At 43.9% G+C, this 27,191-nt stretch overlaps 1 protein-coding gene across 4 annotated transcripts in view; it reads right to left on the reverse strand.

Moving 5' to 3' along the window:
- SLC4A8 (solute carrier family 4 member 8) overlaps window positions 1-27,191 on the reverse strand; it is a 76,465-nt gene that overhangs the window by 24,190 nt on the left and 25,084 nt on the right. For all 4 annotated transcript variants that reach the window (XM_059185304.1, XM_059185303.1, XM_059185305.1 and 1 more), the window contains 12 exons: window positions 24,208-24,396; window positions 23,259-23,350; window positions 22,179-22,336; window positions 21,192-21,279; window positions 19,921-20,067; window positions 19,210-19,310; window positions 12,517-12,691; window positions 11,782-11,915; window positions 10,753-10,998; window positions 5,795-5,900; window positions 5,065-5,226; window positions 2,022-2,135 (listed from right to left, as the gene is read on the reverse strand). In XM_059185304.1, the coding sequence (XP_059041287.1) occupies window positions 2,022-2,135; window positions 5,065-5,226; window positions 5,795-5,900; window positions 10,753-10,998; window positions 11,782-11,915; window positions 12,517-12,691; window positions 19,210-19,310; window positions 19,921-20,067; window positions 21,192-21,279; window positions 22,179-22,336; window positions 23,259-23,350; window positions 24,208-24,396 (1,712 nt within the window). The remainder of the gene's footprint in view (window positions 1-2,021; window positions 2,136-5,064; window positions 5,227-5,794; window positions 5,901-10,752; window positions 10,999-11,781; window positions 11,916-12,516; window positions 12,692-19,209; window positions 19,311-19,920; window positions 20,068-21,191; window positions 21,280-22,178; window positions 22,337-23,258; window positions 23,351-24,207; window positions 24,397-27,191) is intronic.

Below are 27,191 nucleotides of genomic sequence, written 5' to 3' on the forward strand. Positions count from 1 at the left end.
AGTAATGGAAGATAAAAGGCCAGGGATACAAACTGGCCCAGAATTGACCCAAACTCAATGAACAAAGCAAAGACTGCAGGGTGCCTGGGTCGCTCAGTCATTAAGCATCTTCCTTTGGCTCAGGTCATGATCTCAGAGTCCTGGGATCCAGCCCCACATCAGGCTCCCTGCTCAGCAGGAGGCCTGCTTCTCCCTCTCCCACTCCCCCTGCTTGTGTTCTCTCTCTTGCTGTATCTCTGTCAAATAAATAAATAATAATAAAAAAATCTTCAAAGAAAAGACTGCTACATCCAAAGTAGTTGGGTCCATATGGGTCATGACTATAGGATTCAAATGTTAATCAATAATGCCACCAAATCCCAAATTATGAATAGGTTAAGTTCTGAAAGTTTATAGAATCCATGTCTCCTTAGTATCAATGTTCTAAGTTAAATTCTCAAGTCAGCATAAAAATTCATTAAACTCTCGCTGACATGGGGCGCCTGGGTGGCTTAGTCGATTAAGCATCTGCCTTTAGCTCAGGTCATGATCCTGGGGTCCTGGGATCTAGCCCCATGTCATTGGGCTCCCTGCTCTGCCAGGAGTCTGTTTCTCCCTATCCCCTCTGACCTCCAATCCCTGATCATGCTCTCACTCGCTTGCACTCACTCTCTCTTAAATAAATAAAATTTTTTTAATCTCAAAAAAATAAACAAAAACAAACCTCTGACTGACATTAACACATTAGTAACAGTACTAGACTTCAGACCAGGTCTTAATCACTAGGGGCCATGTGGCATAATAGAGAAGGAAAGAAGGAAGAAAATTTCTTCTTTGCTTCCTGAAAGGGAGGCCTGCCAATGAGCAACATTTTCCTTGACATTCTCCAATTTTCCCTTCTCATCTCTCTCCTACCTCCCAGAGGCCTTCTTCCCAGATGTCCCAGAAATTCAGTACCTTCTGATTATCTTAAGCCTACCCATCAGGGAACCTTTCCAAGGACTGCTTAATGTTCTCGAATTACTTATTTTTACACCAAATCCATTCCTCCTGGAGGGTTGACCTTAGCTAGGTATTATAGAGAAAGCTGACTGCACTCATTCAAACAATGGTGAGAATGACATATTCTCAGAGGAATTATATTTTTAAAGAGGCTGTTTTTTTAATCCACAAATTTCTAACTGATGGCATTACAGTGCATTTAATAAAATAAAAAATTTTCAGGCACTATGGAAAAAGATATTTTTACCTAGGTCTATTTCAGGGAGGGAGAGAAAAAGAAAGGGAAGACAAAAGCGTGTGGTATAGAGATGTTTGTAAGTCAAGGGGCTGCCTTTATTCCTGTCTTCCTTCTTTCCAGCTTCTCCTGTCTTCTCATTGTATGATTCCTCCTAGGTCACTGAGTACACCAGGGCTTTCCCTCCCCTCCACTTCCCATCCTCTGTGTTACTCAGTGCCCCTAAATAGATCTAGAGTCCCCACATATGATCATTTGTTTGCCTTTTTGTATACATTTTGGGCAAAATATTATAGATTATAGGGAGTTATACAAAGAAACACTGAAACAGGGCTGAAGAGCTGTGCCAGTAGGAGCGCTACCCTGTGGGAAAGGCCCTCTGGCCCGCTCGCCTCTTCCCATAGCACCATCCTTGAGGACAGGTGCCAAGTCCTAATCCAGCTTCTTAATCCCTCCTAGGGCCCTTAGAGAGTTGATGCTCCATGAAAGCGCTGTTAACAAGACTTGTTCCAGGGACCCCACATTTCCACAGAATGTGGTATGTATTTAAGCAAACATGTGAATTCCATTGTTTTAAATCTTAAGACCTTCCGTTCTCTTAACCACTTTAGGGTTCTGTTCTCGGACTTTTTGGGCTTGAACTTAGCTAACCCTGCAGAGTTTGCTCTTCTAAAAGGTAAGGCATGAGGAGCAAAGTTTAGATGGAAGGCACTGAGGAACACAGGATTCAGGTATGGTACGGCCTTGGGGAGTAACTTTTCTGGGAAACCACGCGAGGGCACCAAGTGCCCTGAAAGCTGTTTACCTTGAACACACTGGGAACTTGAAGTTTTGGGGATGGGACTCCAATCAAAAAGTCGATGATCACCATCGTGAAGATAGTGAGGAAGACAGCAAAGTCACTCACCATGGAGCGTACCTGGAGTGAGAAAGGATTGGAAAAGCGTTTTTTTAGGTTAAATGCAGTAGCAAAGGATTTAGTATTATACAAATTTTAAAAGTCCTCAGAAGCATGCTTTCATTTTATAACTGAATTAATATAAGCATATTTCAACAATAGGAATATGTTACTATGCCCAGGCTGACACCCTAAAAGCATGGATATGATGGGGGAGAAGAAACTATTCACCAAGCTCTCACGTCACCGCCCTGACTGGGAAGAATTTTATTCAGAGGATTTATGCCCAGGTGGAGACAATAGTTCTGAGAACTTGGAATAAGATTTTCTACGACCAATCAAGGTCCATTTGTGCCGGCCAAGAACCTAGGCAGCAGCTTCAACTCCTCTTCTCCCTTACGTCTAACAGCTCATCTACCTGCACACAAGTCCTATTGGCTCCCCTTTAGAACAGAGCCCGGATCTGAGCACCTGTCTCCACCTCCACTGTTCCTACCCGGATCGACATGACCATTGGCTCTTGTCCCAGTAAGTACAGCAGACCCTTAATCTTGTTCTGCCCTTCTCGAAAGCGGCCAGGCTGATCGTTGAAAACAAAAGTTGGAACAGGTCACTCCTCCATGAAAACCCTGAAATGGTGCCTCATTTCACTGAGGCAAATACCCAAAAGGCCTTGGCCACTGAGGCCCCCACAGTCATCACATCCCTGAGCCCAGCTTCTAGGACTTCCCTGCTCATTCGCTCTGCTCTAGTCCCGCAGACCACTGTGTCATTTCTTACTCGGGCCAGACTCACTCCCAGCTCAGGGGCTCTGTGCTTGCTCATGCCTCCACCTGGAATGCTTTTCCTCTGGGTAACCTGTCAGGCAGCTCCCTCACCCACTTTGTGTTCATGCAGGCATCCCCTGCCCCTGGGGGTCTTCCCCGATGATGCTACTTGACACTAGTCACCACCCTCTACTCCAGCACCTCCTCTACTCCTTTCCCGCTTCATTTTCTCTATAACACTTCTCACCGCTTTGTGCCCCAGAGGGCTTTATAGTTTAGTGTGGCTATAATAAAATAAAATGTCTCGGGGCGCGTGGGTGGCTCAGTGGGTTAAAGCCTCTGTCTTTGGCTCAGGTCATGATCCCGGGGTCCTGGGATGAAACCTAGTCGAGCTCTCTGCTTGGCCGGCAGCCTGCTTCCCTTCCTCTCTCTCTGCCTGTCTCTCTGCCTACTTGTGATCTCTGTCTGTCAAATAAATAAATTAAATTTTTAAAAAATCTGATCTCTAAAAAATAAACAAAATAAAATAAAATAAAATAAAACATCTCTAAAGTGCCCAGTGCCTGCCTTAATCTGAACTTCCAACAGAAGTTGAGCAAAATATATCTTGGCCAAAATATATCTTAACCTGACTTTGAAACCTGAACTTTCCAGCTCCCTGCCCCTGGTTGTATTAGTTCTTTTCTGAATGTTACACATATTCTCTGTACCTGTACCTGCCCATCCCCATAGCAAGCCATCTTGGGTTCATCTCACCAGCCTGGTGTCCAGTGGCCCTTCTCCCCTCTGAATGTCTATGGCCCTGACACCCAACTCTCTATTACTGTCTCATAGGGGCCTGTATGTTTCATATGTTTCCCTTCCCTAGATGATGGCAGAAACCATGTTCTAAACTTCTTTTGGGGCTCCTGGATGGCTCGGTCGGTTGTCTGCTTTTGGCTCAGGTCATGATCCCAAGGTCCTGGGATTGTGCCCCACATCCGGCTCCCTGCTCAGCAGGGAGTCTGCTTCTCCCTCTGTCCTTCCCCCTGCTCCTGCATTATCTTTCTTTCAAATGAATAAAAAAAAAATCTTTTTTATCCCTGCTAGCACTTAACCCAGGCCTGGGCAAATAGCTAGTAGAGAACCACCACTTACTATTGCTCAGACCAGAAACAGTGACCTGGAGCTTATATGATCTGTGTTTCCCTTAACAACTATGTGGTCTCGCTGATACCTAAGAATGTGTTTTAGTCATGCTTGTGTGTACCGTAAATATCTAATCAACTGAGCTCCCCACCCATGTGGACTTCCTGCTCTGCAAATATACCTGATTGAACCCTCCCTTAACAGAAAAACCACCATTTCTCCTGATCTGAACTCCCTTTCGAAGCAAAAGTGGCCCCTTTCAGCCACTCTACACCCAGCCTCTAATTCTGTCCTACTAAAGCTGGTCACGATCAAACAATGCCATCTGCATCAGGAAAGAGTGTTGAGCCTTCAAACAGTCACGCTAAACAACTCAGGAGCATTTTGCCTGCTGCAGTCAATGTCACCGCTGATTTCACAAGCTGCCACAAGGGCCATCCTTGGGAAGAGACTTTGGGGTCCTTTATATATCCAAAGTGATCATCCCAATTTATTATATTTAGGTGCCATCTCTAAGCTACATGTCCCAACATTCTGGAAATGAAACTTAACAGCATTCTGGAAATGAGAATTACCACCGACACTTTTTTTTTTTTTTTTTAAAGTAATCTCTAACCCCAATGTGGGGCTTGAACTCATGACCCTGAGATCAAGAGTCTCATGCCTGGGGGGCAAGAATGGCTTAGTTTGTTAGATGTCTGACTCTTGATCTCACCTGTAGTCTTGATCTCAGGGTTGTGAGTTCAAACCCTGGGTTGGGCTCCACGTTGAGCGTAGAACCTACTTAATAAAACAAAGAAAGGGTCGCGTGTTCTACTGAATGAGCCAGCAAGGTACCTGTCACCTGGCACTTTTAAACAAAATTTTTAAGTATTAATCCCTCATCCCCCACCACACGTTGAGGAAAGGTTGCCAGACACTAAGAGAGGAGAATGTCATAGTGTGGCTTATGGGGACGTGTGGGGCTGGCCACCTGCCGCTCCACTCAGCACACAGAGAATCAACTGTTACATTATAATTCTAATGCAAAAGACATGCGCGAGCATGCTACCTACCCTGGTTGGGAAGTAGCGGCTTGTCTTAAATGTCTTTAAGGTGCTTGAGAGGATGAAGGTGGTGAAGAAGAGAATGCAGGACCAGAAGAGCACATCGGGAGTATAGGGTCCGTGATGGCCACATGCAGATCCCGTGAACTCTCCATGCATCTCCTGGCATTCCTGGAGGGACAAGCATTCTGGGTGATGAGAGGCAGGCACAAGGCACAAAGCCTGCCACTCGCTGGCACCACACAGTGGCCAGGGATGCGCGGGGGAGCGCAGGCCACCAGCCACATCTGCCTGACCCCCGCGGGGCTGTGGTGCTCCCACTTCTAGGGGCCCCTTCCAACAACCTCTTGTCCTTAGGCACTTTTGGAAATGAAACCAGGATGATCCCAAGCAAGCACGCAGTTCTGGGAGGGCCTGGCAGTTTGTTTCTATTACAGAGCACTGAATGTTCTTCAAGCCTCACCACACTGGGTGTGCCCCCTGCCCTGCCTGGTGTCATGCCCCATATTTCCTTAGAGCGGGCACCGGATATGGGGTGTGTGGGAGAGAAGAGAAAGGCAATCTTCTTTTCCCTTTATAGACAACAGAACTTCTGAAGGGGGAAAGGGTCAGCAAGAATAGTTTAAATAAAAAAGAACTTTCTTTTTGAAAACACCAGACCTTGCTGAAGGGCTGCCGTGCTTCCCCCCTCTGCCACCCCCTGGCAGTCACAGTGCCTTAACACAGCTCCCAGACTTACACTAACAGTCAGGTTGGCCCAGTGGACTTCTGTTGCCACAATGTTGTGGTCCTTCCAGTACTGTAGGGTATGGTTGTTGGGATTCTCTGGGAAAGTACACCTGCAGCTAAGGGGGAAAGAAAAAAGATTCCTGAAGAAAGTAGCCAAGTATTCCATTAAAATACTTTTAGCCATGCATGGGCTAACAGTTTTGTCAGAGCCTGCCTTGCTGCTCTTTTGCCCCTTCAGATCCCTGAGATTGGTCCTGTTGCTTGAGGCCCATTTGTGAGCCCAACCACATCCTTATTTTCCAGTCAGCCATTACTAAAGACAGACACAAATCAGCATGTGGGTTTTGAATTAAATTGTGCCAACAACCAAGCTCGGCACCTCACATGCCCAGAATGAGCCCTGGTGGTTTCCTGCTTAGTTTCTTCCTCTCAGGCCCTTCCCATGAAATTCAATCTACAGAGCAGGGAGGACCTGATACCCCAGTCAGTTCTCAACAGTCTCCTCCAAGCCTGGATATCTCCTGCTCCTTCTATTACATCACATTCTTGTCCTAAAAATCAGAGTCTCAGGATGCCTGGGTGGCGCAGTCGGTTGAGCATCTGCCTTCATCTCAGGTCCTTCTCAGGGTCCTTCTCACTCAGTGGGGAGCCTACCTGTCCCCCTGCTTATACTCTTTCTCTGTCAAATAAACAAATAGAATCTTTGGGGGAAAAAAATAAATAAAAATCAGTCTCCTGAAATTGTGATGCAAGCTCTTCCTGACACTGCTTTATTCCCAGAAATATCCCACCACAGCAGCCTCCACTTCCATCTAACTAGACCGGATCTGCCCACCCACTGGTCACCATGTTGCCTCCCAGTCCCAACATGCTTCATGCTTGAACTGGCTCCCAGGATACACAATGAACACAGCCATTCCCACCAACTTTGTATTATCTGTAAATTTAATGAGCATGCCTTCTAAGGATATAGTGTGACAAAATCAAAATACAAAAAGATCTCAACAGACTGTAAGACGTGGAAACCAACAAAGTGAAAAGTAATAGGGAGAGCTATAAAGTCCTATATTTACATATGAAAAATCAATACCAGCTGTGCCTGGATGGCACAGTTGATTGAGCATCAGACTCTTGGCTTCTGCTTAGGTTGTTATCTAGGGGTCATGGATCTGAATTCGGCACAGAATCTGCTTGGGACTCTCTCTCTCCCTCTCCCTTTGCTCCCCAACCCCAATCCTCACACTCCTTCTCTCTCTCTCTCTCAAGTAAATAAATAAATCTTCTAAAAAATCAATTCCAGGGGCGCCTGGGTGGCCCACTGGTTTAAAGCCTCTACCTTCTGCTCAGGTCATGAACTCAGGGTCCTGGGATCAAGCCCTGCATAGGGCTCTCTATTCAGCAGGAAGCCTGTTTCCCTTCCTCTCTCTCTGCCTGCCTCTCTGCCTACTTGTGATCTCTGTCTGTCAAATAAATAAATAAATAAATAAATAAAATCTTAAAAAAAAAATAATAAAAATAAATAAAAATTAAAAATCAATTCTAAATTTGGAAGCAACGAAGATGTCCTTCAGTAATGAATGCAGGAGCTATACTATACCTAGACAATGGACTATTATCCAGCACTAAAAAGAAATAAACTATCGAGGCATTAAAAGACATAAAAGACCTTCAAGGAGATAATAGTATGTGAACAAAGGCAGTCTGAAAAGACTATATACTGCATGATTATAACTATATGACATTGTGGAAAAGGCAAAACTATGAAGATGCTAAAAAGACCAGTGATTACCAGGGCTCGGAGTATTAGCAAGGGATAAGTAGGCAGAGCACAGAGGATTTTTTTTTTTTTTTTTTTTTTTGACAGACAGAGAGCACAAGTAGTCAGAGAAGCAGGCAGAGAGAGGGAAGCAGGCTCCCACCGAGCAGAGAGCCTGACGTGGGGCTCGATCCCAGGGACCTGGGATCATGACCTGAGCCAAAGGCAGAGGCTTTAACCCTCTGAGCCACCCAGGAGCCCGCACAGAGGATTTTTAAAGCAGTGAAACTATTCTGTATGATACTATAACGGGGGGTATATCATCAAAGATTACAGATTACAGATTCATCAAAACTCACAGAATGTATATTACCAAGAGTGAACCCGAATGTAAACTATGGTTTTTGGGTGATAATGATGTATCAATGTAAATTCACTGCTTCAACAAACTTAACACTGGTATATGGGATGGTGATAGCAGGGAAACTGCTCATATGTGGGAGCAGAGGGTAGATGGGAACTCACTGTACCTTCTGCTCAATTTTGCTATGAACCTAAACTGCTCTTAACAAATCAGTCCAGGGATGCCTGGGGAACTCAGTCAGTGAAGGATTTGCCTTCAGCTTAGGTCATGATCCCTGGGTCTTTGGGTCAAGCCCCAGGTCAGGCTCCCTGCTCAGCGAGGGGTCTGCTCTCTCTCTCCTTCTGCCCCCTACCCCAGCTTGTGCTCTTTCTCCATCTCCAAGAAATAAATAAATAAAATCTTTTTAAAAATAAAATAAAATAATCAATTAAAAATTTAAAAATCAGTTTCACAAATACCAACATAAAATAATTTAAAGAATTGGAGAGTTCTAGCTGCAAACAATGGAAAACAAATATGGAAAATACCATCTTGAGCTTTATTAACACAGAATTACAGTATCCAGATCCAAAGCCTACTCAATCCAAGGCTGGGTACTTTTGTTTGTCTTCTCTCATTAGGATATAAGCCTCATAAAGGTAGATCCTTTATCTGTCATGCCCTATGACAGGGCCTAAAAAAGTACTTGGCACATAGTAGGTGCTCAACAAATGTTGTTAAATGAATATATGATTTTTAAAAAGGTCAAAGAATGAATGTTACCCCAATGCCAATCAGCAATCCACAAGGCTTTAAAGACCATACTTCCTAATGGTTGTTATATTTTGTAATTATTAAAATAATTTCATGTTACTGCTTATGTTCCACATATGAGTGAAACCATATGATAACTGTTTCTCTGTTTGACTTATCTCACTTAGCATAATCCCTCCCTCCAGGTACATCCATGCCAATGCAAATGGTGGGTGTTCACCATTTCTGATGGCTGAGTAATATTCCATTGTATATATGGACCACATCTTCTGTATCCATTCATCTGTTGAAGGACATCTCAGCTCCTACTACAGTTTGGCTATTGTGGACATCACTGCTATGAACATTGGGGTGCATGTGCCCTTTCTTTTCACTACATCTGTATCTTTGGGGTAAATACCTGGTAGTGCAATTGCTGGGTTGTAGGATAGCTCTGTTCTTAACATCTTGAGGAACCTCCATACTGTTTTCCAAAGTGGCTGCACCAGCTTACATTTCTACCAACAGTGTGAGAGGGTTCCCCTTGCTCTGCATCCTCACCAACACTTGTTGTTTCCTGTTTTGTTAATTTTTGCCATTCTAACTGGTGTAAGTTGATATATCATTGTGGTTTTGATTTGAATTTCCCTGATGGCTAATGATGTCGAGTATTTTTTCATGTATCTCTGAGCCATTTGTAGGTCTTTTTTGGAGAAGTGTCTGTGCCCATTTTTTGACTAGGTTATTAGTTTTTTTTTGAGTGTTGAGTTTGAGAAGTTCTTTATAGATCTTGGATATCAGCCCTTTATCTACAATGTCATTTACAAGTATCTTCTCCCTTTCTGTGGGTTGCCTCTTAGCTATGTTGACTGATTCCTTTGCTGTGTAGAAGCTTTTTATCTGATGAAATCCCAAACAAACAATAGCACAAAGAACCATAGGGGAAGGGAGGGAAATGCAAAGGGGGAGAAATCAGAGAGGGAGATGAACCATGAGAGAGTGTGGACCCCGAGAAACAATCGGGGGAGGAGGGGAGGGGGGTGGGAGGAGGGGATAATAGAGTGATAGGTATTGAGGAGGGCATGTGCTGTGAGGAGCATGTTATACCTAACTACTGAATCACTGAACACTGCATCAAAGGCCAATTATTTACTATACAGTAGCTAACTGAACATAAAAAATTTAAAAAGCAAAAAAAAAAAGGACTAATTTCAAAATTCTAACAAATTTTTTATGAATTCAGACCTTTAAAAGGTTAATAAATCCATAAGCAAAATCTATAGAAGTGTATCCATAGCTAGGTGGCAGACACCTCCTGGCAGTGTGCCCTCTCTGCTCAGATACTTTCAGGTTGAAATTGTTTGTTTCACAACCAGACCCACCACATCAGAAAGGTACAGCCAGCAGGGAGTGAACTGGATGGACAGAGCTAAAGGTTGAGGGTCTCTAGTCATAATTTGGAGAATATTATTCCAGATAAGAAATGTTTTATACGACTAGATTCTCCTAGATGGTTGAGAGCACAGCCAAATACTATGCTTCTTTTCCAGCTGATCTGAACTGTCTTAAACATGCAAAGAACAGAGTCTCTTGGGTTGAAATCTAGGTAAGTAAATAGATTATTAGATCTTTAGGAAACAAAGTAAGAGGCTTGTGGATCTCTAAGGAATTATTATTATATCTCTACTTAATGATTCCAAAGAATAGTCTATATATATTTTCAGAAAACATGCTCCAAGGACTCTCAAATCCTTGTAAAAAGTTCTTCCCAACAACTAACTTGAATTCCCCCCACCCCCGCCTTTGCAGCCCATTTTTGTCTCGTGCCTGAACCAAAAGCCATGCTCTGGAAAGCATTTCTCATGTGCCCTGAGTTTCACTCTTAGTCCATCCTCTCCATCATCACTCCTGACTGTTCTCCTCTCTGGCAGATCTTCCAGGTCTCCACATCCCCAGCCCTATTTCCCAGCAAGAGGGCCAAGACACTTCCTTATTCCTTAACACAAGCTACAAATACTCTCTGGTACACTGCATTCAGCCCATAAAGTCAGGTTCCCTGTACAATTAAAAAAAAAAAGGAAGAAAAAAAGAAAAGACAAGTAGAAACCATACTTACTAATACAGGCTAAGGTGGTCCAGCTGGCTGTGCATGTGGATGGGGTAGGTCTCTGCCAGGTGAATCAGCTTTTCTATGGCTTCATAGATAAAAATAATGCAAATCAGGGAGGCAAACGCTTCTTCTGTGAAGCGGGTAATGTAACAGACAAGGGAACTGGCATCAGTTGCCACAAGGACGATACACAGAAAGGCGGTCCACAGTCCAATACAAGCTCTCAGGGAGAGGTATGAAAGAGCGTAGTCTCTGAAACAAGACCAAGGTTCATCAGAAAGTATGGATGGATGAATTATAAGACAAAGGGTCAGAAATGTAGTTAGTTTTTCTCACAGTACCCATTCTGGTATTGCAACCCAATTTGTCCCTAATTCTAACTGTACTTCCCTCCTCAATGCTGCCCAGGGACAGCTGTGACAAAAGATTTGCTCTGCAAGCTGGTATTTGCCACAGCAAGGACATGGGAAGCGGAGAAGGAGGGAAGAGCCCTCATGCATTCCTGTCATTTTTGGCCAACGTGATTCAGATCTTATTCTTGCAGTTAGGAAAATGGAGCTGGCCCTTGTTCCACATATTCCCACTCCTAATACAAAATGGAGAAAAGATTTTATAGGAAAAGTAGGGAGATAAGGGTTCTGCCAAGTCTCCACACACCACTAGCAACCAGAATATGAAGAGGGTGTATTAGGCCAAATTAAAAGTGAACTTGAAATAAAAATAGAGGAATTTGAATTAGCTAGGAAAGTTTTTTTGTTTGTTTGTTTGTTTGTTTTAAAGATAAAAAGCCAAGACTTCAATAATGGCTGAGGGCCATTAATAAAGCTCTTTAAGACTGGGAGATGCACTATTTTAAGTACAGTACTACCTGGGGGACAGGACAACAAACCAAATGATATTCGTCCTTCTGGTTTTTACAATCCAGTAAAATCCAGTAATATTTGCCTGCTTACCCTCACCTAGGATCCTGGCATTCAATTCTAAGAGCACAATTAGCACATTGAGTTAGAGTTTTCAGAAAACCAAATGTCTTACTTGCAGAATTTGAACAAAATCTTTTCAAACACAAGCACTGGCCCCGTACTTCCTAGGATGGTGAGAGCCTGTCCCGCAAACAAGGAATAGGCAATCCCAGTCATGGAGGCTCCAAACAAGGATTCAATTGCACTCTAAGGGGGGAAAAGAAATCATCAGAGTCCATAACCCGTCTGTAACCAGTAATGTGGGCTTCTGTACATTCCTGACTTAGATCTCTTGTGTGCCCTGACAAGCCATTTGCTTGTGTTTCATCTTAGCAAGAGTGAAGAGTACACACTGTCTAATACCCCTGTAAACAGGTACCACTGTGATGATTCAGGTGCCCAAATCCAACCATGTATGATTCCTTAACTAAGTCCTGTTCTTCGGTGACTCTATTCAGTATACGGAAATATACACAGAAAACACAATGACACCATTCACACAACGAGCCATCACTGAGTCACCTCAAATGTCAAATGACATTGATGTATCATTTTCCATCCTTTGAGCACCAGGTAATTCAACTGGGCCATCAACCACTGAATTTGATATTCAAGTGGAAGAGAGTCTATTCTAAAGGGGAAACTGTGTTGCTTCACCATATGAAGTCAGAAGACCACAGTAATTCAGTGGAAAGGATTTAATCTCCTTGGTTCTAGCCTGGGAGCTTTCCTCTTCAGCAGACTTGACGGGCAACACAGTACTTTAAGTCTTGTGTAGGGACCCATAGAAGTGGTTAAAAGTCCTTACTATGCGTCCCTCAGTGGCTTCTCCGAGCAATCCCCCAAAGGTGATGACAGGCGACATGCAGGCACAGTACAGGAACAGAAAGGAGGCCAAACACTGTAAGCTGAGTGCATCCCGGTAGTCGCTCCAGTACCAGGGGGCCTTCCGCTTGATGTCCAACACTAAGCCCCCAAAGAGCCTGTGGAAACATGGCAGACAGACGGCTGACATGGTCCCGCTTCCATGAAAGGATCTGAACAGCACCCATTTGAAAAGCCCTTCAAATGTGTTCTGTACTAAGACATACTTTGGCTTCAATTTGACCCCAAGTACAAGAGATCTCTCGGGGGTCAGCACAGATTCTATTTGCAGCTAAGGGTGTGAGTTTGACTGATTATCCCAAGCCTAAAAAGGATGAATTTGGGTGTGCATGTTACCCATTCCAAAAAATTAACGTGAAATTAAGTAATAGCTTCAAATTTCAAATCCTGAGCTGTTAGGAAGAAATGTACAAAACCAACTCAAGGTATTAAAGTTGTTAGTTTTAGTATATGTAGTCTACATTAAAAGCCCCATCACATGTACTTTCCTGCTCTGAACAGCTACCCACCTTCCTGTTGAGAAATTAGCATAATAATTCATTCAGGCAGTTGGCAAGTAATAGCAGATAACTTCATGCCAGGCCTTATGCCAGGGGCTAGAGAGGCAGCAGTGAGCAAGACAACACAGCCCTTCTCTCCAGGACCCACAATCTAGTGCAGGAGATAGGCAGTGCAGTGAGGGTGCCCCCGCAGACAGCATAGGACAGGGAGGGACATTTCAGCAGGGACTCAGAGAACAGATCAGGGGTCAGCCAGATGAGGGAGAGGGGCTAGCACGGGCGCCACCTAGAGGTGAGAGCGCATGGCTGCCCGAACTATGGGGAGAGTGGGGTGGGAGGAGACTGAGGAGCCAATGCCAACAGGCGAGGATGGAAAAGCTGGAGAAGCTGGAGAAGCCAAGTCACAAAGAGCCTTATAAATTGTTTTACAGAATTAGAACCTTATGCTAATGGCATGTCACATCACTGAAGGATTGTAAACAGGAGAACAACATAAACATGCATTCTGGAAGGATCTGTCTGGCAGAGATATAATGAATGGAATGTGGAGCAAGACTGGAGGCAGTAGATTGGGACGAGGAGAAGTGGACGGATTCAAGGGCTTAAACGGGAAGTAGAATCAACAGGACTCGGTGCCAGGACTTTGGGGACCCTTCTCCACTTCCCAAGGATGAGACTGATCAAGAGCAAGATATCCCACACCAAGGAGGAGTAGCGTTCTCAAATGGGGTCACTTTTCCTGAGAGTGGAGTCCCTGTATCAGAGTGAAAGCTGGTAGGAGAGTCGCAAAAAGAGTCACTTGGCATTCTACAGGACAAATGGCCTGGTCTCCTCTACAAATCAGTGGCACAGAAAAAAAGGAAGGAAAGCTGTTATAAAATAGGATCATAATAACCAAATGCAACTCCTGATTGGATCTTATGTTAAGCAAATAACTCTAAAAAGATGTTGCTAAGACAATCACGAAAAGTTGAATATGAACTGAGCATTAGACAATTTAAAGAATTAGTGTTAATTGCGTTAGATATCTTAATGGCATGATAGTTGTTTTTTAAAATGTCCTCATCAAACAGAGATACATACTGAAGTAGTTACAGGTAAAATGACATGATACCGGTGATTTGGTTTTAAATAATCTAGAAAACATAAAAATAAAACAATTAAGTGGGGAGAAACAGATGAAACATAATTGGCAAAGTGTTCATCACTCTTGATGGGCACACAGGGGTTCATTGTACCATTCTCTCTTCTGTCTTATGTGGTTGAAATTTTCCATAATAAAAAGCTAAAAACAAAAAATGAGCTATTCTTTCATGAAAGGAGGCTTGGCCAGCTCTTTCTTTCTCTCTGCCTGAGAGCCTGGAGGAGAACCAGGAGGCCTGGAACGTGGGCGCCAGGGGAGAAGGCCCAGCCAGCTCTCACTCTCTCTCCATGTGAATGCCTTCTCTCCCCTAGCCAGGTGCACTGAGGGCACAGGTAGACACAGGGCAGATGCTATTCTGTCTTGCCCGTTTGCTCTTTTCCTCTGATTTGGCTGGGTATAGTTGGGATTTACCATTCTTTTAATTTATATCAGTAACATCACAATCTAGGTCTTGGCTTAGGGAAGAGAGGCAAAGATAAGTTTGTTTCTCGTCTATCTGGCAATCTATCTAGCTTAGGTAAGGAGCTATCTATAGGATCTAACCCGGAGTGTAAGAATTCCACCTCAGGGTTTGGAACCAAGGCTCCAATTTGTAATAAAGTGTCACTCTGTTTTGCTTTGTCCTCTAGGTAAATAAGACCTTATAGGCAACTGTGACTAGTGTAGGGCACGATATAAGCATTTCTGGGTCTTTACCAACACAGAATCTTGGTTCCGTATAAATATCACCTCTTAATCATTGATGACCTTCCTCAGAAGGATATTGTTCTGGGAAAATAATCTCCTTCTGCAATAATGAGCCTCACCCCACTAGGCAACGGGAAATGCTGCCATGACTGCTCAGCACCCCCTTGGATGCAGGAGGCACCTTCAGTGAGGAATGTCTGTGAGTAACAGGCAAAGGATTTATGTGAACTGGATTCCTAAGAAGCCAATGGAAAGGGAGGATATCTGTTTGCCTAGTGGTGATTAAAAAGGGAAAGAAGGGGTGCCTGGGTGGCTCAGCTGGTTAAGTGTCTGCCTTTGGCTCATGTCATGGTCTTGGGGTCTTGGGCTTGGGCTCTGTGTGGCACTCCTTGCTCAGCTTTTCCCTCTCCCTCTGCCCCTCACCCCTGCTCATACACTCTCTCTCTCTCTCAAATATATAATAAAATCTTTTTTAAAAAATAAATAAGAGGGGGGTGCCTGGGTGGCTCAGTCATTAGGTGTCTCCCTTCAGCTCCAATCATGAACACTGCGTCCTGGGATTGAGCCCTGCATTGGACTCCCTGCTCAGCAGGAAGCCTGCTTCTCCCTCTCCCACTCCCCTTGCTTGTGTTCCCTCTCTCGCTGTATCTTTCTCTGTCAAATAAATAAAATCTTTAATAAATAAATAATTAAGGACAGAAAAGATCTGAGGCTTTTATTGGTAATATAACTATAAATTAATAATTTCTGAACACTGTTTACAAAGTCAGCCTTATATGTCATTCATGCATAAAAATCAGACCATAATCACACATCTACCACAAGATCAGGCACGGATGCTTCTCTTCACATCTGAGACTTCCTTTCCCTTTCAAAACTACCCTTGATGTTCAAGTTTTGCTGGGATAGGAGGTACACAGGGCTATGAATTTAAGCTTGATGCAAGACAGGACTTACCCGTGTAGAGGGTCACTAGGCTCTGGAGCACTGACTTAAGGAGCCCTTCTCTGGAGGGCTTTAAGGACAGGACAGCCATCCTCTGTCTGGTATGCTTTGGAAGAAACCTGTTTGAAGTGTGGGGGGTGGGGATCATCGAGATAGCAGCTCCTGATTCTTTTTCTTCATTAACCCTTCCCCAAAGCGGCAATAACCCAATAAAGTACATAAAAACACCTTGAAAAAGCCCTTTCAGAGTATCCTCCTGGTGGTGAGGCTTCTGGCCTAGGAACACTCTAGTCAGACATTTTTTTTTTTTTAAGATTTATTTATTTATTTGACAGACAGATCACAAGTAGGCAGAGGCAGGCAGAGAGAGAGGAAGCAGGCTCCCTGTGAGCAGAGAGCCCAATGTGGGGCTTGATCCCAGGACCCCAAGATCATGACCTGAGCAGAAAGCAGAGGCTTTAACCTACTGAGCCACCCAGGTGCCCCTAGTCAGACTTTCCTCATTACTATGTACGGGAATTCATCAGCATCATTGCCTGCATCAACATCAGGGAGGTCCAAAGACACTGTCGTTAGCCCTGGCACAGTAGGCCATGTAATAAAGAACTCAGACTACTCCTTTCCACCTGTCTCTTTCCCACCTTCTTAGAGTCTACACTCCCCCATATTCATATACCTCACCATCCAACAAGTAGAACATCCCTGAAGTCTCCAAGTTTTGCCCGAGGCCATACAACATGATAGGCATAAAGCAGATTCTCCACCTCAAGGAAACACAACTAACAGTATGAAGAACTCCAAAACCGAGGCTGCTAATGTATTTTTAGTCTGTGCAGTCCAGGCAGGTCCAGAAAGTTCTAGGATGTCCATCTGTGTGGGTGGGTTTATGTTCACTCTTTGAGAGTGATCTCATTACTCTGAGATTGGGAAAGGGGCAAGAGTTGGCACAGAACCATAATTTCTGATGCAGGCATTAAGTCCCCTTGTAGTAGCCACTACAAGTCTACAATGGGAGAAAGGCCATGTGTCTTGAGGTCTTCTACAAAGGGTTCTAAGGAAAACTTTAGTAGGAGTTCAGGAAGAGAAAATATCTCCCTCACCAAGCAGACTAGGCTCTGAGCCTAGATAACTCTTCCTTTCAGTCTCATCAACTCCATAACTTCCTGACAAGACACAAAGGGAGAACTTCCTCAAACCCTATGTGAATTTGTGAGTAAGAGTACTTTGATGCCATGAGAAAGCATGCGATGATTCTGGCTGTATGAGATTCTCTTTTGGGATGTCCGGCACCATTGTCGAGAATCTAGAATTGTTGAGATCCGATCTAATGCTCTCCTCAACCCCCACGTGGAATTGATGACAAATGACCCCCTCAAAAAGCCTGAGACTCTAGGTTGTTCTCATCTGACACCAAAAGAACCCTGAAATCTCACTCCTGCATGGATATCATTTGGAGGAAATCCTGTTGCCCTCATTTCCACTACCTTCAAACTTTAAATCCTAGGGTATGGACACCATTTATATTCAAAAAATAAATCACAAGTCTGAAATACTATCAAAGCCATTCCTAAGACTGTTCTCCCCAAAACCACCACCTCTTCCAGAACAGCCTCAATCCTGGAACCTATTCTAAGGACAGATGTTTCCCTTGAACTACCTCTCAAAACCAGGTCTCCCACCCAATTCAGGCTTCTCCCAACTGTAAAGAAAATGTTTAACTCACTTTCGGAGGTTGCTTCCTCATTTTAGTGACTCCCTTCCATCAAAGGACTGTTCCTTTCCTCCATGATCCCTCCCCAGAACCCAATTATCTTTCCCCAACCTCAAATACCTTCCTCCAGCCAGGAAACACACTTCCCCTCTGGAAACTGCTAGTTAGGTGTCTCTTCTGCTGCTTCTCAGTCTCCTTTTCCAGCTCTTCCCTGAATTTCCAAGAATGGAAAAATAGATGACTGTCTATAATTCTAAAAAAAAAAAAAACCCTGAGTTTCCACTGCATAGAGTACTGAGGAGAGAAAACTAAGGAAAACAACTTCAAGCAAAGAGGGAAAAAATAAGGTGAAAGTGAGGAAGTAGAGGATGTAACAAAGCTTTTCTCTGTGATCAGAGTCCTGTCCTGAGAATCTCCACCGACGTGTCCTGCTTAGACAAATTTACAGAGACAGAACTATGGTCTCAACCCTCTCCCACAATCTGGGGGAAACCCTAGATGTCACTCCAACCCAAAATATCACCCTCTTGGGGCACCTGGGTGGCTCAGTGGGTTAAAGCCTCTGCCTTTGGCTCACATCATGATCCCAGAGTCCTGGGATCAAGCCCCACATCGGGCTCTCTGCTCAGCAGGGATCCTGCTTCCTCTTCTCTCTCTCTCTCTCTCTGCCTGTCTCTCTGCCTACTTGTGATCTCTGTCAAATAAATAAATAAAATCTTAAAAAAAAAAAATTCCTCTTTACCACCTTCCCACCTGACAAATAAAACCAAGTCTGGAGACCTGCTTCCCTAACCTTCCATAGAGAACCTTCTCCTTGGGCATCTGTCCATAGAATCCTGGCCTAGAAGAGTAGGTTGACTATTGAGAAACACACATACCTCTCAAGTACTACCTATATTCCTACTCTAAGGGAGTTTCTTAAGTTCAAATAATTACTCGGTATTTATCTATACTTAGTCCACTCATGCTACAGAACAGGGATCATTCTAAAAGTATTCATTCATAAGTTCTTCAGATATTGAGTGCCTAGTCTGTGCAGGGCACAGTGCTGGGTGCTAGGAATAGAGTGGGCACCCCGCCCTCTAGCGGCAAACGTTCCAGCGGGAAGACAACAAATTAAGCAATGATAATAAAGTATGAGAAGGGCTGGAACCTGGGGCAGGGCGGGGCTGGGCGGGGGCGGGGTGCGGGGCGTAGGGTCCCGGGGAGGGGAGGCGGGTGGCAGACGAGCGAAGACAGAACTCAAAGCTGTGGCACCACATAGCGGGAATACCGAACCTCATCTGTAGAGTCTTAGAAGGCTTTCCAAAGGAAGTGACACCTAAGCCGAGACAAAGGACAAATGGCAGCCAGGAGATGAGGAAGAGAATGAGTGTTCAAATCGGGGAATAATGTGTGGAAAGGAGGGGAGGGGAGACAAACTTTGGTAGGTAGTTTGAGAAACTTGAATGAATGAATACCACATCTGATATATTTGCAATACTTATTATAGTCAGTGGTTCCATTTGGAAAGTCATTCCCAGGCAGTATACTAGGGAGACGAAAGCTGAAAGCAAAAAGTCTGACTCGTTCCTTTGCACACCTTCAGCCCGGTAAGCAGTACGAGCTGTGAAACGTCCGCGGACTTACCGCCCGGTGCGCTGAAGTTCCGGCCCGCTGTGGCCCCCGTGTGGTTCCGGTTCTATGTGGCAAACATTTCCGTTTGGAACTCCAGGCATTTTCCTTTTCTCCTTTTAACAAAGGACCCCCAGATTAGTAAAGTCAGCCATCTGTTCTGTCCTTCCTGCTAACAGGGGGTAGTGGTAAGAAGAGAATCCAAAAGCAGCCCCCAAATACCCAAGGGTTTGTCGTTTTCAAATGCATTTACTGATTTGGGGCAGTTTATTTGATTTTGCTGAAAAACAAACAAGTACACAGAATTTCTCCCCCTCTCCACTAGTACCTAACTCCTAACTCTGCCTTGTCCAGAAACAGAAAAATGGAAGCTTTGGCGTCAGCTCTGTCCTAAGTTCCCTTTTCAAATCTCTCTCTGTGTAATCTTACTTTCCCTTAAAACTTTGAAGATAGTTTTATCTATTTGTAAAACTAAGGATAAAAATACTGAATTGGGGATGCTGCCAGCAAGGCTGAGCTAGCATTTGTAAAGCACCAAGTGCAGTGGCTAATGTGCAGGTGCTCCCTTTCCACTCTAGTCAGGCCACAAGCCTGGGTGACTGGCTGCGACTCTGCACCTTGCTCCTTTCATTGCATGGCCTCATCTACAATCTACTCCCAAGAAATGTCCTTCCCTCCCCTCTCTACCGTTGGGAAGCCTTGGGGATGCTAATGTGCATACATTACCTGGGAGGGGACATTTTTGGGTGGCTCGATTCTAATGGAGGGGTCCCACTCCCCTGGAGGCAGCACAGTGACCTGATCCAGGAACTCATCAATTCCCGCCAGGAGATCATCTCGTTCTTTTGCCTTATATGCCACGTCATGAAATATCTACAGGGAAGAAAAAATCCTCAGGAAAGTTGAAAATAACTTAAAACAATCACCAGTGACTATGGTGAAGGACAGATACACCCTCATGATTTTTATCTGTCATAGGGATCTGAAATGTGGAAAACTTTAGCATTTAAAAAAATGCAAAAATAAGAGGCCTCTGGGTGGCTCAATTGTTACACATCTGGCTTCAGCTCAGGTCATAATCCCCGGGTCCCGGGATTCTCCCACTCCCCCTGCTTGTGTTCCCTCTCTAGCTGGGTCTCTCTCTGTCAAATAAATAAAAATCTTTACCAAAAAAAAAAGTAGAGATAAACTGATAAAAAACATAAACCCGAAGATGAGCTAGTCAAGAAGGACTAGCTATGTGTCTGTTAGTACAAGAAGAGATAAGACTCTAAAATTGTATCGTTGTCATCCCTCCAAAGAATGGAACAAAAGGCAAAAGGCATGGGAAATTTTCCTGATCATAATAGTTGGAAAAACTGGGTGGAATTACTAATGAAGTTCTCTCCAAGAAATAAGTTTCCCAGTCAAAGAGAGATAAGAAAACACAACCCCCCCCCCCTCACTCTACCTGCTAAGACATGCCTTAAAAACATTACACTGAAGCTTACATGAGCAGTGCAGGCCTTACTAAGGTATATAGTGGGGATCCAGTACCATGGCAGCCAAAATATCCAGTTTTCTTGGGACATTCACATTACAGTGCCCAAGTTCATACCCCTGACCTTTATGCAAACTATTCTCGTTTACATGGAATAAGAGTGAGGTTTCTTTATGTAAATAGCCTTTATGTACGGAATTAACCATCCTCTCTAGAAAGTTGTCAGCCTTTGTGTCTTTCTCTCTAGGTATCCTAATTGGCAATAATAATTTTCCCAGAAAAGGAATTCTCTGAATCCTTGATTTCTCAAAAAGGGAGAGATAACATAGGAAGAAATACCTCCAAGAAGGTTTGGTCCTCCTACAAAAGGCATTCAGAGAAGTGACCTGAACTGCTTCCCTGAAGATAATTACCCAGGATGGTAATTATTTTATCTCCAAAAAACAGCATAGGACTTGGCACAGAGTAAGATACTCAGTAAGTGTCTGTAGCATGAATGGGAAGAGGTGGCTCATACCTCATCTGTCATGATGGTAGCCATGGATCTGCCAATCTCATGGTACTGCTGACCTTTCCCTACTGGACCCAATAGGATAAACAAAAATCTGGCAAGACATACAGAGGATGAAATTATAAATTATGTCAGTAAACATAAAGAAGTGTCATCATATTCCTCTCTAAACAACAAAACATTTCTCTTTCCTATCAAACAGAAATCACTGTCATAACTTCAATAAAACATGACAGGCTAATGATGGGGCAATAGAAGTTGCCTTGACCTAAAAGCTCCGCTATGAGCATTGAAAGCTATTTCAATACTCCATTCAATAATATGGTTACCATTCTTAGGGTTTCCATAGACACAATTCCTTACAATAGAAAAAAATGCTTTTTTCAAAACATACCATTGTAGTGCAAATTCAAGGTTTTCTGAATCTCTTTCATTGCTCTAATAAGAAAATCATGGGGAGAGGAGAGGGATAAGGAAGTTGAAATGATGAAGACCAATAGAGGGGTCTAAACTGTGTTCTGGACATCTGGGTACTCTGTAATTAACGGGGCTCTGAATCACCTGAGTCACCACTTTCAGAGTGCGTGAATAGCCTTATGAAGAAATGTGGACATATTTGCAAACCATTACAAATCCTGCCAGAACTGTGGAAAAAGACATCAATACCTTTGCTCAGAGACCTTTCCCCAAGACACGGCTCTGTGGAACTGGGAGACTAAGACTCAGGCTTCCCATCCTAACAAGTGATTAGCCCATGGTCTGCCCTTTGGATGCTCTTCAGTTCTCCATTCCCAAGCCTGTAGATACTGTATAGTCACAGCCTTAAAACTCTTAGAGTCCTTCTGCATGGAATTAATCAAATATACCCCCAGTGAGAGCACTGCTGAATTTTAAATAGCATTCCCCAGTTAATCCTAGATTTTGGCATTAGCTACTTTCATCCACCAGCGCTCACACAAATTTGTACTGGAGTTTTGCAGTCCTTGTCTTTACCTGGTAGGGATGGGCACTTCTGTCAGGCCTGAAAGAAGAACAGCAGGAGACAGCCTCACAAAGGCAACAATGGGGCGGTCCAAAGTATCCACCTCTCCAACAAGGACATTTGAGGCCTCTGCCCCAGTGGGAATTTTTTTCATGAAATGAAGATCCACCTGCAAGTCCAAAAGAACTCTCTGACAACCTAGGAGCATCCCCTCAAACATCATTCACCCTCTCGTACCTGACGTTCATCTGCTATTTTATGATTTAACAAGTGTTTTCTTACACTAGTTCACATAATCCTTACAATAACTCTGTAAAGTGGATAAAACAGGCCTTGTCAGCCCCATTTTTTTATTTTAAAAATGAAGCAGCTGAGACCCAGAGAAGTTGACTTGCCCAGTGAAGCTTTGAAGAGAGGGAATTTAAATCCAGGTGTTCTGATTTGAATCCCATTACCCCACTCTTTCTCAAAGACTGTTGTTGAAGCGCTAGGCCACATTTTTTTCCATTTTAAAATACTTGAATGCTTTGTCAGAGATTTCAGCTTTTCTGAATAAAACAGGGAGCCTTACAGGCAGAGGAGCACCATGACACCATGCGTGTTCTAGCTCGTGTTAAGAATAGACCCAGCCAGCAAGAGGCTGGAGGCGGGGAGATCAATGCTTACATCAGCAGCTCCAAGGAGGCACCCAAGTCACAGTCCCGAAAAAGAGTCCCAACTGCCAAGTAGTTTTAGGAGACAAGAGCAAAAATTATCGTCCTAACAAAACCCTTGGAGGTAAGAAGGAGCTGCTGAAGAGCAAGTACCCCCCAAAAATGGTGGAAAAATCAGGAAGTCTGCATCAGTAAGGATTAGCAATTGCTCCTCTCAGTTCCAGCATGCTGAACCTGGTGGAACAGAGTGGGCCCCGCCCAGGCTGGAGAGAAAGGGAGAAGACCTGAGCAGAGGGGCCTCCTCTCCTGCAGAGGGGGTTCTGGTCTTAGACAAAGACCGAGGAAATACCAAAGCTTACCAGCTTCCAGCAAGAGGACTTTCATTTCCACTAGGGCTGCACTTAGGCCTCTAAGGCAAGTTCTCATGTCTGTGCTCACCTTGCTTAAATCCACAGGACTGTGTTCACAATTCACTCCATTTTTTACTTCAAGACTTGTCGTGGGAACAGACTGAGGAGACACAGTTTGACCTATTCAGAGGAAACAATTCCCTGAGTGTCTGCCCTTTGCCTCTTTGACACACCCCATCCATCACGGGTTGGCTAAGGCCATGTCTCCAGCAAAGCCCATATAGAGAAGTCCATCCAGATGACTATGAAGCTAAGACCCACACATACATATCACCCTACCCACTAGTTAGCGGTAAAGGGAGGACAGACGTCTTACTACTTCTGCACCTTCTTCCTGAACATATTTCTGATCATCTTTCCTTCCTCTAGTAAGGTAGTGATTCTTAACCAGCAGTACACCTCAGAACTTTTCAAGTGTGTGGATTCCCAGGCACATCCCTGAACGCTGGGATTCAGTGTATGCAGGGGCAGGGAGACATACAGGTTAGGCCCTGCCTGGCCAGAGAAAAGGAAACCAATCAGCAGCTGAAGTTCATTGAGTGTTTATAATCTACCATGCACCTGGTTAAGGGATTTACATGGATTATCGCATTGAAGGTTCACAATAAATTTGCTGTTCGATGCTATTATTATCCTTATTCCACAGAGGAGAAAGGGAGACATAAAGAGATTTAGGAGGGTGCCCAAAATCATACACTTTGCAAGTAATGAAGTCTGATTCTCAAGCCTGGAAGTCTGACTCAAGAACCTATGCTACTGTACTTGCCTCCCTGATCTAAGACCTATCTGCGGTCTTTCTGAGGCTTGCATCCCTAGGTCGACAAGAGATCAATGTCATCAGCCCCAGCCCGCCATCCTCCCTGTCAGCACGGAAGCTTGTTAGGCAATTACAGCCTGTACCCTCTAGTCACTTAGCACCTCCAACTAGTTCTTAAATGTCTAATTAATGGGAAAACAGTCACTCCTGATAATCTTACCGTTCTTATCCATCGAATGTGGATCAGACTGCTTCTTGCCAACCTCAGCAAAGGAGCGAACAATGGGAATGAGGTTATTTCTCTTTTTCTCGTTCTGATGGTGATGCTTTTTGAGCAGAGCTTCTCGCACTTTAACCCTCATGCTGTCATTCAAGTCACTGAACAGTTCTTGCTGGTCCAGGATCAGGTCTGGAAAGCAGGCGCTAACATGAACACTCCAACTGACAGTCCGTGAACTCAAAGAGGCCAGCATCAGGTGGGGTGGGGGGTGAAGGGCACAGAGTAGGGGAAAGCAGTTCCATCGGGTACAACTTATGCTTCAGTGTCCCAAAGAGTTATCTGAGGACAGCAACCATGGCAAGTTATACTTGATTCATGCAACAAATTGGTTTTATTAGAAACTATTGAGCACTTAATAGTGCCAGAATGGTACTATGAACTTTCCACTGATAATTCAATCTAATCCAAATAAATACTCTAGACTTAGGTGACACTGTAACAATTTGTACAGATCAGGAAACTGAGGCCCAAACATTACAGAATTCCCCAGAATGTCTCATCTAGTAAAGTTGCAGGACAGTTCAAAACCAAGACTGTCTGACTCAAAAGCCCACATTAATAGCTACTTTATTCTTTCATTAGCCGAAGTTCCTCTGCAGTCCCTTCCTCCAAGATTTCAACATTGCTCTGATTGTCAAGAGGAGCTATAACTGTAGAACACTCCAAATGACCACTTGAAGGTAGAAGCTAAGCACATGGTAAAGCTAACTAAGCACCCCGGCAACTGCCGCCAAGCATCAACCTATAACCTGTCAAGTCCAGCGCAGTCTGAGGGGGAGGCAAGCCCCATACCTGCTATTAATTGTGTGTTCTAGAGCTAAAGGCCCACATTCTACCCCACTTCTACCACCTTCTGTGTGATCTTGGGTAAGTTCCCCAAACTTTCCATACCCCAGTTTCATTATCTGTAATACAGAGCTAATATTACGAACCATCCTCAAAGCTTGTTATGGAAAATTAATGAAATGATAAACACAAAATGCTGATTCTCAGCTGATACACAAGCCAATTTACCTAACTTTATCACTGACAAGAATTTATCAGGTCCCTAATGGAAAGAATGAGAGCAGTTATACTGCAATCCTACATACCTATCCTTGAGCCTCCCCAAAACTTCAACCTATTCTCAACCCCAACTCCATCCACAACTATCCAAGTACTAGAAACACTAAATAAAGAAAATATATTTTGAATATTCAAGCTGAGGATCCATGGTTTCTCTATCTTTAACCTTTATATTGATTGGCTCACTGCCCCCACATTGTAAACATGCTTCAAGATCCTGTATCTTGAAAAAAAAGAATTTAATAAGAAAAAGAATGTTGGGGGGCACCTGGGTGGCTCAGCGGGTTAAGCCACTGCCTTCGGCTCAGGTCATGATCTCAGGAACCTGGGATCCAGTCCCGAATCGGGCTCTCTGCTCAGCAGGGAGCCTGCTTCCTCCCTCTCTCTCTGCCTGCCTCTCTGCCTACTTATGACCTCTGTCTGTCAAATAAATAAATAAAATATTTTTTAAAAAAAGAAAGAAAAAGAATGTTCACCCCAGGTCCTCCCTTATTTAACCCTCTCTCTCTCTCCTATCATTTAAAGTTCTCAAAAGAAAAATTTCTCAGTGCCCTACAATTTGGCTATCTAATTGAAATTGCTTTTTTTTCTTTTAAGTTTTTATTTATTTATTTATTTATTTATTTGAGAGAGAGAGCAATAGAGAGAAAACACAAGCAGGAGGAGCAACAGGCAGAGGGAAAAGCAGGCTCCCCGCTGAGCAGAGAGCCCGATGCAGGGCTTGATTCCAGGACCCTGAAATCATGACCTGAGTCGAAGGGGGACACATAACTGACTGAGCCACCCAGGCATCCCTGAAATTGTTTTTGATAAAAATCATCAATAACTTTCCTGTTGCTAAATCCGATGTTTACCTGACCTCTCTGCAGCATCCAACACTGTTGAGTTGAAACTCTCTCTCCTCTTGGCTTTTGTAATGGTTTGAATGGTATCCCCCTCCCAAAGATACATCTATGTACTAATCCCCTGGAACCTGTCACTGTGCTCTTATGTGTAAAAAGGTCTTTGCATACGTCAGTAAGCTAAGCATCTCAAGATAAGATCATCTTGGATGATACTGACAAATACCCTTAAAAGGGAGACAAAAATGAGAAGTCCACATGAAGACAGAGACAGACTGGCATTAGGCATTCATGAAAGGAACACATAGAGCAGCTAGAAGCTGAAAGAAGCAGAAAACAGCTTTCCCCTAGAGCCTTCAGAGGGGCCACTGGATCTCATCAGAGCTGATCCCTCCCCTGTTTCCCCACATGATCCCAGAGAGGCAGAATAACTTGGATACTTGAAGAAAAGTCTGAAGAAATCTATTCAACCAGTGAAAGCTTAGCTGAGGGAAGAACCCTCACGTGCACCCAGGTGTTTCTCAAACTTCGTTCCAAAACATGGTAGCAATACTCAACTATGTCAGGAAATCCCATCAGACATCGCCCTTCACACCCTGCTGAAGCCTGGGGTGCCTTTGGCTCAATTTCTTATGGTGTCTTCCCTAGTGACCATGTTTAAAAATCTTTCCTTAACACCTTTTTCTCTGCACAATTCCCACTTGCCCCTTTCTCTAGCTATTACTGAGACATATTTCTGTGGTTGTACTTATTTAAATTGTCCCGTGGCTATTTCCCCACTAGAAGGTGAGTTTCTTGAAGGTAGGAATTGTATCTTATCTTTATTCCCCTGTGTTTAGCACACTATCAAGCATAAATAGGTACAAAATAAACCTGTGCTAAATGAACAGGCAGATGGAAGACTGAACATCTTGTTGTTTGAATAAGAAGGCTGTGAAATAGGTAGAGTATTTTCTTAGTTTAAAACCCAATGCCCCTAACTGAAGACACTGAGGTCGGGAACTTTCAGTGACAGAC

The sequence above is a fragment of the Mustela lutreola genome, chromosome 8, assembly GCF_030435805.1.
Source record: "Mustela lutreola isolate mMusLut2 chromosome 8, mMusLut2.pri, whole genome shotgun sequence".
Taxonomy (NCBI): Eukaryota; Metazoa; Chordata; class Mammalia; order Carnivora; family Mustelidae; genus Mustela; species Mustela lutreola.